Genomic DNA, 14,851 nt, shown 5'->3' on the forward strand with positions numbered 1-14,851 from the left:
CAATAACAGGATCCTTCTGTGTGTGTGTGTTTTCATGTTCAGTGGCAGGACTTTTATTTTCAACATCTCGGGAAGTACAGAATTCACTTCCTCGAGTGAGGACGTTGACTGTGAGCCTGCTGCCCCTCCTCTGACGGATGATGACATCATTAACATCCAACCAGACGACTGCACGCCATCTCCCACATTTCTGCCATCAGGTGTGATCCTGGTTCGGCCTGCGACTGCTGAGAACACGCTGATGCAGGAAGGTCAGGAGAGTGCAGTCAGGTGAGATGATGAAAAATAGTATCAGAACCTGTATCAGAACCACACGATAGCCAGATCAAGATCTTTACTACAGGATATTTTGGTGTGCAGGAGCCTCAGTAACAACAAAAATGAAAAGTCCTTGTTGCAGCTTTAAGATGTGATGACAATAACAGAAATATCACTCTCACTTTTTCTGGTGTTTTCAGTTTTCAGTCTGGTCTGAAGGAGACGTCAGGGTCCTCACTGACCAACACTGAAAGGAGCATGAAGTCCTCAATATGTGAGGACTCAGGCTCATGTGGTAAGTAACAGTCACCTCCAGTTGTGTCTGAAGTGCTGTGCATTTTGGAGGGCGGCTGACGTCTTTAATGTCCTTTGACTTTCAGAAAACACGGGAGCAAAGAGGAAGCGTCAGAAGAAGAATCGCTTCAGACGTGTCTTCTCCTGGATGAGGAAGACCTTTGGTTCATGTTGTTCCTGTGCTGAGGAGGATTAGGGATATTTGGAGGCCATGCTGAATATGGATGAGGATGAGATGTGAGTCCTGTAGGTGGTGCTTTGTTAGTTAGTGATGATTTATCATTTCAGTGTCCTGTCGCGTATGTTAAGTAGTTGAATCTGTAACAAATGATCACTTTTTCCTTAACCAGTCATATATTTTGTCCATATCTGCTGTCATATAAATGCAGTGAAGTACAATATATCTCTAAGTGAATATAATATATGTTAGTCCTGGTACAAGTGTCTCTAAAGCAGCTTCTTTACCATGTGTGTGACCAGAAACCAGCAGATGATCCTTTGAAGGCTGCACACCTGAACAATTTGCCCCGTCGACTCCGTGGACGTCACCTTTCTCCGCTGATCAGCTGATCAGCTGTCAGCCCTGCTGATCAGCGGCTGGCCTAGCAACGCTAACTTTCAAACTGGCGTACTCAATACTCTGTGGGCTATCCAACATTACTCCGCTGGTCCTCCCTCCACCACAACCTCAGGATTATTCACCGCCTGGCTCCTGTATCGCCCTCCTCTGCTACTGTGGCTGCACACCTGAACAATTGGCTCACAGACTCACCTTTCTACGCTGATCACCTGTTAGCCCCGCCGATCAGCTGTTAGCCGAGCTACGCTAACTTTCAAACCAACGTGCTCAATACTCTACTGGCTATCCAACATTACTCCACTGGTCCTCCCTCCACCCCAACCTCAGGATTATTCACCGCCTGGCTCCTGTATCGCCCTCCTCTGCTACTGTGGCTGCACACCTGAACAATTGGCTCACAGACTCACCTTTCTCCGCCGATCAGCTGTTAGCCCCGCCGATCAGCTGTTAGCCTAGCTACGCTAACTTTCAAACCGACGTGCTCAATACTCTCTGGGCTATCCGACACATCCAACTCCACTGGTCCTCCCTCCACCACAACCTCAGGATTATTCACCGCCTGGCTCCTGTATCCCCCTCCTCTGCTACTGTGGTCAGACTTCCAACAGACAAACAGACTTCTCTGGAGAACTTCAAATAAGACTCAAAAACCTCTTCTCTGCAATAAGGCCTATCAGCTCTTGGTCCAGCCCCAACAATCAACTTTTCCAGTTCTTTATCTTGTATGTATTTTTGTGTAACCATCTATTCTTTGTTTTGTATGTTTCACTTTGTTAAGTATCCTTGGGTACCCTGAAAGGCACGATATAAATTAAATGTATTATTATTATTATTATTACTCTCCAGGACGCCTTTATTGACCTACTGGACAACCAACCCATCCCTCCAACCCATCCCTTCACCTCCTCCTCCCGGCCCTGCTGTGCTGGAACTGAACACCCAGCCTGAACCTGTGCCTGCACACAGTCCAGTCAGACTACGTGGTGGAGGTCTGCAAGACGCTTACATCCAGGCACAGGTGAGATACTAAGTATAGGTTAGGCAAAGATGTAATGAGAATTAGATCAATGTCTGTATTGATACAGATATTTGCCAATGGTCAGTGCTTTGTGGCAAAAGATGGCAGGAAAAATGTTCATTTTAATGTAAGATGACTTTGTTTTCCTGAATGTAATGTCTGTATTCTTCTGTGTCTTCATGTATGGAGGAAGGGTGTCATGGGTTTGATAAATCTCTCTCTCTCTCTCTGTCTCCACAGTTCCTGCTGTATCAGCGGCCTGTGTACGGCGTCCTGATACCCGCAGCAGCAGCCGTCAGTCACCCTGCCGCTCCTCCACACACAGTAAGACCCTGGTTCACCACACACACTCTGAACATCTCCACTGTTTGGTTGCAGCAGAGGTTTTGTGCTGTAGAAGAAGGACATCAGTGCAGGAACAGTTGCAGCTTTACAGGAGAAACACAAGTAAAATCTGACTTTGTCCTGTTGTTCCGGTTCAAAGGTCCCTTAGAAAAATGGCACATTTTAGAATTATTTAAAGGAAAGTGAAGCTGTGTGCTCTTGAAACTCAGTTGTATATTTTGTGAGGGTTTCTGGTGTCAGGCTGAGGCCAAGTACATCTTAACATTAAAGGACTCTGCAGGTTAGTAACATCAGTAAAACAGTAAAATTAGCCATCATTTCTTAGACAGTCTATCATCCCAACAAATCATTTGCTACATGATAAATATAAAACCTACAGTTCACAGGTGGATGTTATTTCCTTTTTTATAGCTAGTCAGAGGTGAAGCACAGTTTTAATCAAGTTAGGACTCATTCAATGCTGCATTACGGAGGACTGGATCCGCCAAATCAAAATATATTAAAGGAATAGTTCACTCTAAAACAAAATTCAGTCATTATAGACTCACCCACATGCTGATGATAAGTCAGGTGTAGTTTCTTACTCCTCAAAGTGCAGCTGGAGACCCGGGGTACCCTCCGGCAGCCATAATCCATATACAAGCATAAGTGGCGACCAAATGAAAAGGTCCATAAAACTGCACAATCCAAGTGTCCTGAAGTGGCGACATCCAGAGTTTACTCGAAACAACATCATTTAGTACATTTATAGCCTAAACAGTAAAGAGTCACTATGCTACATCTGCCTGGAGGCACGCTCCGCCTTCACGCGAGTCTCCCTCACAGCCGATTGCACTACGGAAGCCGCGCCGGACAACATGAATGAGACTCGCGATAGATACACACTGGTATACTTCCTGCTTTGAGCGACCGTGCGACACACAAACACAAGAGGGATCTGCTGCACTAGTGATTTGACACTTTGACACTCACAGCAGGATGTAAATACCAGTGTGTATCTATCGCGAGTCTCGTTCATCTTGTCCGGCGAGCAGTATGGAGGAATATTACAAAGTTTTTGTGTAGTTTTATGGACCTTTTCCTCTCGGTCGCCACTTATGCTCGTTAAATGGATTATTATTGTCGGAGGGTACCCCGGGTCTCCAGCTGCACTTTGAGGAATAAGAAACTACACCGGAGATCTCATCAGCATGTGGGTGAGTCGATAATGACTGAATTTTGTTTTAGAGTGGACTATTCCTTTAACAAATGAATGGAGGCATTAATCAATTCATAAAATAAAAACAAAAATTGATAATTGTGTAATGTGCTTCTGTATTTCATTATGTATTTATTCCATTATGGGGGAAAACTGGTGAAGGAAATGTAGAAGAAAATATACTGAAACAATTAAGTTAGTGGATTTAACTCGGGGGCAAACACAAAGGGAAAATAATACAGAAATAAATGCATTAAAAATGCCTAAATAAATGATAACATTTTAAAATGAATATACAAACCTGAAATGAGATGGGAAAGCAAATGAAAAAGACATTTTGGCACTTTGAGTCCTCCACAGTCCTTCAGCAGAAACATGCAGACATGTAATGGCTGAATGCTGTAGACTATCCTGATGTGTTTTAATCCCACAGATGTGACAGCAGCTCATTGAAAGACTTATGATAATTAATTGTGAGGGGAAATCCTGACACCTGGTGGACACATGGCGCCATTGCAGCTCATCTAAGCACCTGTTCTGTGTGTGTTTGTGTTTACAGTATCACAAGGTACCAGTAGTGAGGTTCCCTGGAGGCTTTGACCACAACCTGCAGTGTGCAGGAATGATGTAAGTAACACACACACACGAATGCAAACAAACACACCAGTACACACAGCTATAGAGCTTCAGTTTGCACCATCACACACACACACACACACACACACACACACACACACACACTATTTCTACTGTCTGATCATGTGTGCATCTGACTTGTTACCTGTGTAGGAATGGAAAGCTGTTGTTCGCTCTTCCAGCTGTAGTTTTCCCTCCTCCTGCTGTCCCTGCTGCTCCTCAGCCGAGCACCTCCAACTCAAAGTAAGTTTGCTGTGGACACTTTTGATCAACATGTACTTTTCTCCTTATTGTGACTTTCTCATCATCAGTCTTTTTAAACTGAATTCCATCAGCGGTTGTTTTATTTCAGGTGACTGTTAATTATCTGTACATTTCTGATAATCAGTGTCTTTACATGGGTTAGGCCCCTTGTTGAGGAGGATGTTAAGAGGAGCTGCTGCAGCTGTCAATAAAGTCCTGGGACAGAGAGTAAGTGTGACAGTCAGTGTTAGAAACTTGATCAATGCTTGAAAAAAAAATGTTTTCTACAGTCTAAATCATTATCGCTTTACAGTGAATGACACCATTAATGATCAACTGTGTGCATATTTGTGTCTGTTGTCAGTGTGTATAGTGTGTGTGTGTGTGTGTGTGTGTGTGTGTGTGTGTGTGTGTGTGTGTGTGTGTGCTAACGAACAGTGTGTTGTCCCTCTGTCCACAGTGGAAGTCACTGTCAGCGGAGGAGCAGGCCATTTACTACCAACAGGCCGACAGAGAAAAAGAGCTCCACGCCCAGAGACACCTGGCTGGTCTGTCAGCCAAAACTGTGGAAGTACACACTGCTCACACACAACTCATACATGTTTGCATCACCACATACATCACTAGACAAGAGTCACTGCTAACCGTTTTCATTGGCTGATGTCAGATGTAAAGTGTAAAGACGTGTTTGTTTTTGTGTCGGGCAAAAAGAGGAAGAGGGGGAGCAGAAAAGCTCCTGAACGTGAGGACTGCCATGGACATGTGATGAAAACTAGAAGAAATGTAATTGTTAAGCTACATTGATTTTACAAACAAGAAAATGAAGATTTTAAGGTATTGAGTACAAATAGTTCAACATTTTGGAGACCTTATTTTCCTCTGAGAACAGCTTGTTTATTAAGTTATGGAAAAAAAATATATTTCTGAGTTTGTGTTATTACCTCATTAATTTCTACTACGTAGTGGCCCTGATCTGTGTTTTTGTTTGTTGGTGTTGCAGCGTTTTAGATGCTGTGTGTCACCAGTGGCATCCACCTCACGGGCAGCTGTGATGGAGGCCTCGACCTCACAGAGAGCTGTAGAGGAACCACGCCCCCGCAGACAGTCCCAGTCCTGTCACAGCACACTTCAGTAGACAGCCGTGGTGAGGCCACCGTACACACAGACTCCAGTGACCGTGCATGTGAGTGACATGTATCACCTGCCACAGGAGTACAATGTAAGCCCTGCCTTCTTGCAGCAGTCACATCTCTGTCCTCCTCAAACAGAGTCCAACCAATCAGAGGATGTGGAGCATCACCCGGTGATGGAGCAGCTTGATCCTCCACCAAGTCCATCCAGTGCAGAGCATCAGCGGCCCTCCTCTCCTCACTGTGGACTTCTGGGATGTCGTGCAGATGGATCGATGGATGTGTAGATAGATGTACAGATAGATGTTTAGATAAATGTCTAGTTGTATGTATAGATTTATGTATAGGAAGATGTATAGATGTATGTATAGATAGATAAGATGTATGTATAGATAGATGAGATGTATGTTTAGATTGTTTTACAGATGTATGTATAGATGTATGTATAGATAGATAAGATGTATGTTTAGATGTATGTATAGATAGATAAGATGTATGTTTAGATGTATGTATAGATAGATAAGATGTATGTATAGATTGTTTTACAGATGTATGTATAGATGTATGTATAGATGGATAAGATGTATGTATAGGTTGTTTTACAGATGTATGTATAGATGTATGTATAGATAGATAAGATGTATGTATAGATGTATGTATAGATGGATAAGATGTATGTATAGATTGTTTTACAGATGTATGTATATATGTATGTATAGATTGTTTTACAGATGTATGTATAGATTGTTTTACAGATGTATGTATAGATGTATGTATAGATTGATAAGATAGTTGCCATCATTTTAAGTAAATCATTTTAAACTATATTTAATCAGGTCAAAATGATTCATTTTCTGCAATTACATGGTAAATACACAAATAACTGTGTTGCATCACACTAGCTTATTTTTTATTTTTTCAAAATGATTGTGTTTTTTCACAGTGGAGTTTTACTAAATGATACTACAGAATACATAAAGCTGTGTTTAACATGAGACAGAGACAAGAGCCAAAGCTCAGTACACATTAAGTATCAGAAACGACAGCAGGCATTTAAGCCAATAACTGCAGAGGTTCATCAGTGGGAAAGTGTTTCATATACGAGGTAAACAAACCAAACAACAACACAAACAAATAATGTCAGGGTGCTACTTCTAGCAAATATGCAAAGGGTGAATTTGATGAAAAAAGTGAGTTAATCCACAGTGATGCTGCTTCTATAGCCTAATAATATTTAATAAAACCAAATGTAAGCAGACTAAAGTTATTATTATTTTATGACCAATGTCTTTAGATTCAAGTATATGTTAGAGTAACTATTCAGTTTTAAAGAGTTTTAAAGTAAACCAGCTCTGCTTTGCAGCACAACACAAGATTCATGACCTACAAACTACTGTGCCACAAGAGCAGGTCTGATTTAGTTCTTCATACTGCATATTATATGACTGAATTATATGATGCAGTGCATTTTTGACATGTATTCATCATAATTGCATGTTATGTATAAAATGCAGCTTTTTCAGGTGCTGCACAGGCTCGTTTGCAAGTTGTTTTTGTTTTATTTCATTTCAATGGAGACAAATACTGTATGCTAATCCTGTTTAGCTATTAAGTATCACTAATTTAATAATTTAAGGTTATCTTTATGCATAGAATATTAAACCTTTTTGTAATCCAGACATTATTTATCCAGCTAACAATAATTTATGTTTCCCTCTTCTTATCTCTCTTCATCACCTGAGCTGCAGCTGTTCACTGTGGATAGCAGTATGCTAATCCTGTTTAGTTATATAGTAATCACTAATTTTATACTTCAAGGTTATCTTTCTGCAAATAATATTAATTATTTTGTAATCCAGAGATTATTCATCAAACTATTCTTATACTTTATATTCTACATTCTACAGCCTGAGCTGCTGCCCATCACTGTGGACAGAGCAACACAGGACCGGCTGGAGAGCCATGGCCATCTGTGTTTCAGTTAACTAATACCCCTTTTCTACTGGTCAGAAATCCAACTTAAACCTGCTAAGATCGGGATTTTTTGTGCAATGGGAATGTGTAAACTCTGCATATGCACCCGGATCAATTAACCCTGCAGTAGACATGGGTTTTTATCACGCTCAGCTCTGATCTAAACATAAGACCCGGGTAAAGACGTTAAATTGCACCACGTGAAGTGATGACGTGTTATCAACATCCGGTGGTGGCGCGTGAATAAGGAAGGAATTTGGGATGCAGTCTATTCAAGGACATTTATTACTGGACACAGAGCCCTGGTCATTCTTAGGAAAGCTGCTCAGTGGTGTTTTAAAGCCAAAAAAGTTTGACTTCCCGGCTGTGAAAATACCTGGATCGCAGACCAAGGTGGCTAACTTCCGGTTTAGCCCCTGGCTAACTTGATGATGGATAAAATAATTTAATCTAGACTTTCCAAATGTTATCTGGCCAAACGGCTCAAATTATGACAGTGAAAGGAGTCATTTTGCAGGGGCTGTGACACTCAAAAGAATTTATCCACCTTTATACAGACGCTTCTTTCACAATGAGTCTATCACATCATGAAGACTCTGGAGAGACTCGTCTTGGAGCAGCTCGGGCCCTTGGTCAAACCACTCTTGGACTCCCTACAGTTCGCCTATCAGCCCAAACTTGGAGTTGAGGATGCCATCATCTACCTGCTCAACTTGTGTCTACGCCCACCTGGACAAACCAGCGAGCACTGTGAGAGTCATGTGTTTTGACTTCTCCAGTGCATTCAACACCATCCGTCCAGCTCTACTGGGTGAGAAGCTGACAGCCATGCAGGTGGATTCCCCCCTTGTGACCTGGATTGTTGACTATCTGACAGGCAGACCACAGTATGTGCGCTTACAACACTGTGTCAGACAGAGTGGTCAGCAACACCGGGGCCCCACAGGAGACTGTCCTCTCTCCCTTTCTCTTCACCCTCTACACCACGGACTTCAACTACTGCACAGAGACCTGTCATCTCCAGAAGTTCTCAGATGACTCAGCAATAGTTGGATGTATCAGTGAAGGTCCTGAGGATGAGTACAGGACTGTTGTGGACAACTGTGTCACATGGTGTGAGCGGAACCATCTACAGCTCAATGTGAAGACCAAGGAACTGGTTCTGGACCTGAGCAAGACCAAGGTGCCGTTGACCCCTGTTTCCATCCAGGGGGTCAGTGTGGACATTGTGGAGGATTATAAGTATCTGGGGGTCCATATTGATAATAAACTGGACTGGGTAAAGAACACTAACGCCCTCTACAGGAAGGAACAGAGTTGTCTCTATTTTCTAAGACGGCTGAGGTCCTTCAACATCTGCCGGACTATGCTCAGGATGTTTTATGAGTCTGTGGTGGCCAGTGCTATACTCTATGCTGTTGTGTGCTGGGGGCAGGGGGCTGAGGGTAGCGGATGCCAAAAGTCTGAACAGACTGATCCGCAAGGCCAGTGACGTTGTGGGGGTGGAACTGGACTCTCTGACGGTGGTGTCAGAGAGGAGGATGCTGTCCAAGTTACATGGCATCTTGGACAATGGCTCCCATCCACTCCATGACGTGGTGGTCAGCCACAGGAGTACATTCAGCACTAGACTAATCCACCAAGATGCACCACAGAGCGCCACAGGAAATCATTCCTGACTGTGGCCATCAAACTGTTCAACTCCTCGCTCTGTGTCAGACACTCTGAGTTAATAGGGGGACTCTGGAAACGTTGCTTCCCTCTTTTGTATTTAATGTGCAATAACCCATATTTCAACTGTAGCATTATTTATTACACTGTGTATGTATAGATGTACAATTTTTATGTTTTTATTCTATTTTTATTATTCTTGCTTATTTATAGTTTTCATTTTTCCGCTTATTTTCTAAGACTTAATAAAGTCTCAATAAAGTATTTCTGATTCTGATTTTGATTATTATTGTTTTCTCTTCTGTAACAATTGTTTCCAGCACATTCATGACGTGGACATGGCATGATAAGAAATGTACATCTTTTAATGCTAAGGTGCTTCAATAAATCTCAGAAGACACACTAGATAACGCCCTCCCAGAATTCTTTGCAACACAGGACCGGCTGGAGAGCAGTGGTCATTTGTGTTTCAGTTCACCAAGCAAGTAAATAGCTGAATAAGATTACAAACATAGATTGTTTACATATACTGATATTTCATATAACTGAAGTCTTCAAATATATTTCACTGCTCCAATACTCAGTGTAAAATATGGAACCTACAGTAGGTGGGCCTACTACTTCAAAGTGGCCATTTCACTCGCGGGGAGCGAGTTTCACGCAACGCGGGAAATGTAAGTGACAACTGTAGCCACTAGGTGGAAGCATAGTACTGAATTGCAGCTCAAACGATTTTGGGACAATTCCACATTTGACCACAATGTAGCTGCAATGGAGAGCGGCGCTGTTTTAGGCTACAGGTAGAGTGAATGGAGAGGGGGACTGCTAAACCGTATCAGATTGATTCAGACTGATTGTTTCACAGCGGTGGGACACCTCAATTATCTGGGTGACCTTGGATAATCACTTGTGCTTTCTTTGTTTTACAGTAGAGCTAAAATATGGACATTAGTTGTTTTTTAAGGAACATTTGTTCATTGGTAAAATTGCCGACCTGAATTATTGTCCCAGTCCGTCTCCGTGAGCCTATATCACGGCCTGACTGGATGTTGCTTAAATATAAGAATAGCCTATAATAATATCTGATACCCTAAAGACATCTGAGGTTGTGATTTGCCTCGCTCGCTGCAGCCACGGCTAATAAGCGGAGGCAGAAACAATTACGCACAGCCTACAGAAGTTTCAACGTCCATACAAGCAATTAAGAAATGATTCGTATCAGTTCCATAATTCAGAGAGGATTTTTACTCAACGAAAAAATGTATAAAGATCAGTTTTTAGGTTGAAGACACGACAGCAGCACGTAGACGCTGATGTGTGTCAGCTGGGGCAGCGGGTCGGTGATCAATAAGACACATGAGAACATTATGACTGATGTATAGCTCCCCTCGTATAGCAGCTCCCTCAGTAAGCAGAATCATCCGCTAGTATGGGTTAGAATCTCAGTATACAGTCGGTTGTACCTTGAGTTAATGTGTTTTCTTTTATCGTCATCATTATGATCACATATGGCTCCAAGTTTGAGCAAATAAATGAGCATTAATTCTCCGCCGGCCGCGGCACCAGCTTTCCTGCTTGTGTACATATTTGTCTCCAACGGCTTATGACACGCGCCGTCCCTGCAGAGTGGCAGCTGATTTGAGAACCTAATGTGGGTTTACTATTGCGCATTTCCTTTTGCTGCTATAATAAATATTTGCTTAGGATTGACAATGGAAACAGGTAAAAACAAACGAAATCTAGCGAGTATAGGGCGTATACTGGCGTATCACGCAGACTAAACCACTGGATCTACCCCCCTCCCCCACCCCCGCGCGCTGAGGACAGCGACTTTGTTGCCCAGTTGTGGCTCTTGTGTCGCTGTCCTCAGCTCAGTGCTGAAGCGGACCAGAGGTTTTGAATTCATTTTGTAACGCGCCGTGACGTGCAGCGGCGCGTCCACCTAAATGATTCTAATCAGTTCCATAATTCAGAGAGGATTTTTACTGAACGAAATAGGGATGCTGTGTTTTTAGGACAACAATTCTGTGAACTGAAAACTGTGAACTATGTGTGTGAGAGGAGAGCTATTAAGAACCGATTTTCAGGTTATTCAAAGAATTGACGTTGAACAGCTGTAAAGTACTGTAGGGGCAGTGCTTTTGCCTGACAATGAGAAGGCTACTGTAGCCTACTTAAGTGAAGTATCTACATACTGTACATATGCACAAGCACACATACAGTATTTGGTCAGAGATGAATGGAGGTGCTAATGTGTCTATTAAGCTCATTACATTACCAAGGCAGGGAGTAATCCAAGTAGCCTAATCCACGCCCACTCAGCAAGAATAAATAGTGGTATCGGACTAAATGTGGTACCTCGATGTCAGAGATGGCTGTGATCAACTCGCAAACCAGTGAGCTCATCAGGAGTCTGCGGATGAGAGGTTGGACGACTCAAGCTATCGCCAAACATCTGAAGATGATTGGAGTTACACCTTCCTTGCGCACTATCCGACGTCATTGTCGGCGTGCTGTTGTTGAGAAGAAGAACCATGCGCCGCGTAAACTGACAAGGTATTGTTTCTTTTTGTTCTTTAAACGTGTAAACTCTGCACATGGTTTTGCAATACAAAATTGTTATGTAGCCCACAATTGTACTAACTATGTATTGAAACAATGTCTCTCTACCAGTCAGGTGATGGAAATAATAGACTCCATCCTGAAAATGGACGACGAGTTACCTGCAAGAAAAGTGAAAGCGCTTCTCCTAAGAAGGCACAATATAAACATCAGTTTATGCTCAGTGAGAAAAGCAGTTCGTCATCTTGGCTGGAAGTTTGGGAAGCCCAGGTACTGTAACACATCTCATTTTACAAGGTTTAGGCTATGGTTACCACAGTGATAATCTGGCACTAAATGTAGACTTACAGTAACATTATACTTATTCTGGTTACAGATTCGTTCCAATTGCCGCAGCAGAGAACCAACAAGAAGCACTGCTTGCTGAGAACGAGACCCTGCTTGCCAATATTGCAAGCCTGAAAGCTGACTTGGGGGCCATGAAAGCGGAGAACCAAAACCTCAGAGAGGAGAACCAAAACCTCAGAGAGGAGAACCAAAGACTCAAAGAGACCAGCCACTCCGAGTGCCAGAGAGGGGGACAAGCTCTTATGGAAGAGGTGAGAGCTGGGTTCGGAGAACTGCAAGCTGCTCTTGAACAGAGGACCCGGAATGTCCCTGCTACGCCTGTGAGACCGATCCCCAGGAGCACTTCAACTCCTGAATCGGCCTTTTCACAAGCGGAGATGTCCCCATTGGCCCTGTCCTTCACCTTTAACAACAGCATCCAAATTCCCCGTCAACATCCTGACGTGAGCTTGTGCGATGTTGGACCACATGACCACGCTAGGATCCGACAACAGAGCCACGGCCAAGTGGGAAGGTATGGGTGCCTGCTGTTCAAGAGTATCATCTCAGGTGAAAACTACAAAGCCTGGTGCAAAACCACCAACTGGGATGGATCAAGGGGCAAGCAAGAACTCCCACAAAACATCAAAAACTTTGTCATCGAAACCCTGAAGAGACAATTTCCAGGGATGGAGATGAAGGACTTGAAAGACTGCATAGACAAAATCAATGAGTTCCTGCGAACACCACGCAAATCCTCTGGTGGACTCACTATGCTTTAAATAGCCTAGCCTACAGTATATACTGCACTGCACTGACCTGTTGAATTTCTTTAATAAAATCATTTCATTTGAAGCACGTTCCACATTTTTTTTAAAGATTGAAAAACATTTATATATAAATAATTCTCATTTTAATGTTAACCTGTATCGAAAGCTGCACATAACATGACCCATCGTAGTTCTTCTTTCTATAAGCCTTGTAGGTGCCGTGTGACTGATAAAATAGTAGTATATATATCATCATTATTATTTGCACAAACTCTGATGATTCATTCAAGTAGCTGCAGCACGGTGTTTAGGATATCATAATGATGATGAGAAAAGAAAACTCATTAACTAAAGGTACAGCCTATACTGAGATTCTAACCCATACTAGCGGATGATTCTGCTTACTGAGGGAGCTGCTCTACCAGGGGAGCTATACATCAGTCATAATGCTCTCATGTGTCTTATTGATCACCGACCCGCTGCCCCAGCTGACACACATCAGCGTCTGGACATACGTGCTGCTGTCGTGTCTTCAACCTAAAAACTGATCTTTATACATTTTTTCGTTGAGTAAAAATCCTCTCTGAATTATGGAACTGATAAGAATCATTTCTTAAATGCTTGTATGGACGTTGAAACTTCTGTAGGCTGTGCGTAACTGTTTCTGCCTCCGCTTATTAGCCGTGGCTGCAGCGAGCGAGCAAAATCACAACCTCAGATGTCTTTAGGGTCTTTGACGTGTGCACAAAAAAAGACCACAGTTAAACATAAAAGCAAAACGTAAACAGATAAACATAAAATGGGAATATCACAGATAAATACAAAATACAAAGAATAAGACCTTAAAAGGCTTCATAGTGAGTTGTTGATGATGACGATGGCGGATGAATGATTTTTTTCACTAAGTTTGTCCTTGCTAGAGGGACCCTGTAGCGACAGGCTGAAGGAAGGAGTTGGAATGAGGTGTGGAGTGGGTGAGGTATTATTAGCTACATTCTTGTATTTAAGCAACAACGAACAGAAACATAAATCAGGCAACTCTGTCCATTCCCCGTTCATGGTCACTGCTCCCTGCTGCTGCATGTTGTCGTCCTCCTGCTCACAGATGCCACCTGGTGGTTGTTTGGGCACATTGCCGCTTCTCATGAAAACACAATTGATCCTCCACTAAAAAGGCGAGAATCACGCGTGAACTCGGCCACAACGAAGTAGTGGGCTACCTACTGTATGAATCTTCTCTAGGCTAAAATGACCTGTGACAGAATGTTAGATACATTAGAGATGATTCAGTCTGCAGACCAACACTTAATAGTCCACTGGTACTGTATAGTGATAACCCTTGTGTTCATATCAATACTCTCACTACCCCTGAACAAGTCAAGAAGATGATCTCAAAACACTGCACCTCAGTGTGCCATTAGTATTGTTCTTTTCAAATGATTTAAACTCAGTCAAAATGAGGAACACCTCAGTTATCTGAGGCTTAAATAAAGGTTTGAATTGAACTGAAAAGCTATTTTCCTTCCTACATAATAAAAACGGCTGGAACATATTTATGTTGGTGTCACAGGGCAGGACTCCACCCGTGTCCCTGGCAGTCCTAAGAGGACGTCAACCAAAGCACACAAAGGCAGCAGCACAGCAGTCCACTGAACTCACTTTGTCACCATGCTATCTCAATACAACTGGTCACAATCAATAAAACACTCAGACATCTGAAGTGACACAGTCTGCTGTGAGATGTGATTATAACCTCAGCGATGTTCATGTGAATCAGGTGAATCAGGTGCATTGTTGTGAAACTGCTCCTACAACTTTGTCACCAGGAGGCTCTTTGAACAAGCA

The 14,851-nt window shown here is 42.7% G+C and overlaps 1 protein-coding gene across 18 annotated transcripts in view; it reads left to right on the forward strand.

The window, feature by feature from the left end:
* The window catches only part of LOC311250402 (uncharacterized protein), a 54,953-nt gene that overhangs the window by 26,592 nt on the left and 13,510 nt on the right, over positions 1 to 14,851 (forward strand). For 2 of the 18 annotated variants that reach the window (XM_084342068.1, XM_084342059.1), the window contains exons 16-21: positions 43 to 270; positions 459 to 553; positions 639 to 789; positions 1,033 to 1,854; positions 1,979 to 2,150; positions 2,391 to 2,474. The exons of 8 other annotated variants lie outside the window; for them this stretch is intronic. In XM_084342068.1, coding sequence (XP_084198194.1) covers positions 43 to 270; positions 459 to 553; positions 639 to 748 — 433 coding nt within the window. In that variant the 3' untranslated portion in view covers positions 749 to 789; positions 1,033 to 1,854; positions 1,979 to 2,150; positions 2,391 to 2,474. Of the gene's footprint in view, positions 1 to 42; positions 271 to 458; positions 554 to 638; positions 790 to 1,032; positions 1,855 to 1,978; positions 2,151 to 2,390; positions 2,475 to 4,126; positions 4,146 to 4,252; positions 4,321 to 4,482; positions 4,573 to 4,735; positions 4,801 to 4,936; positions 5,756 to 5,840; positions 6,530 to 14,851 lie in introns of those variants that run through there. 8 more of the 18 variants (XM_084342057.1, XM_084342055.1, XM_084342054.1 and 5 more) reach the window with 8 other exon arrangements.

Source organism: Pagrus pagrus, assembly GCF_965226575.1.
Source record: "Pagrus pagrus genome assembly, chromosome: 21".
NCBI lineage: Eukaryota > Metazoa > Chordata > Actinopteri > Spariformes > Sparidae > Pagrus > Pagrus pagrus.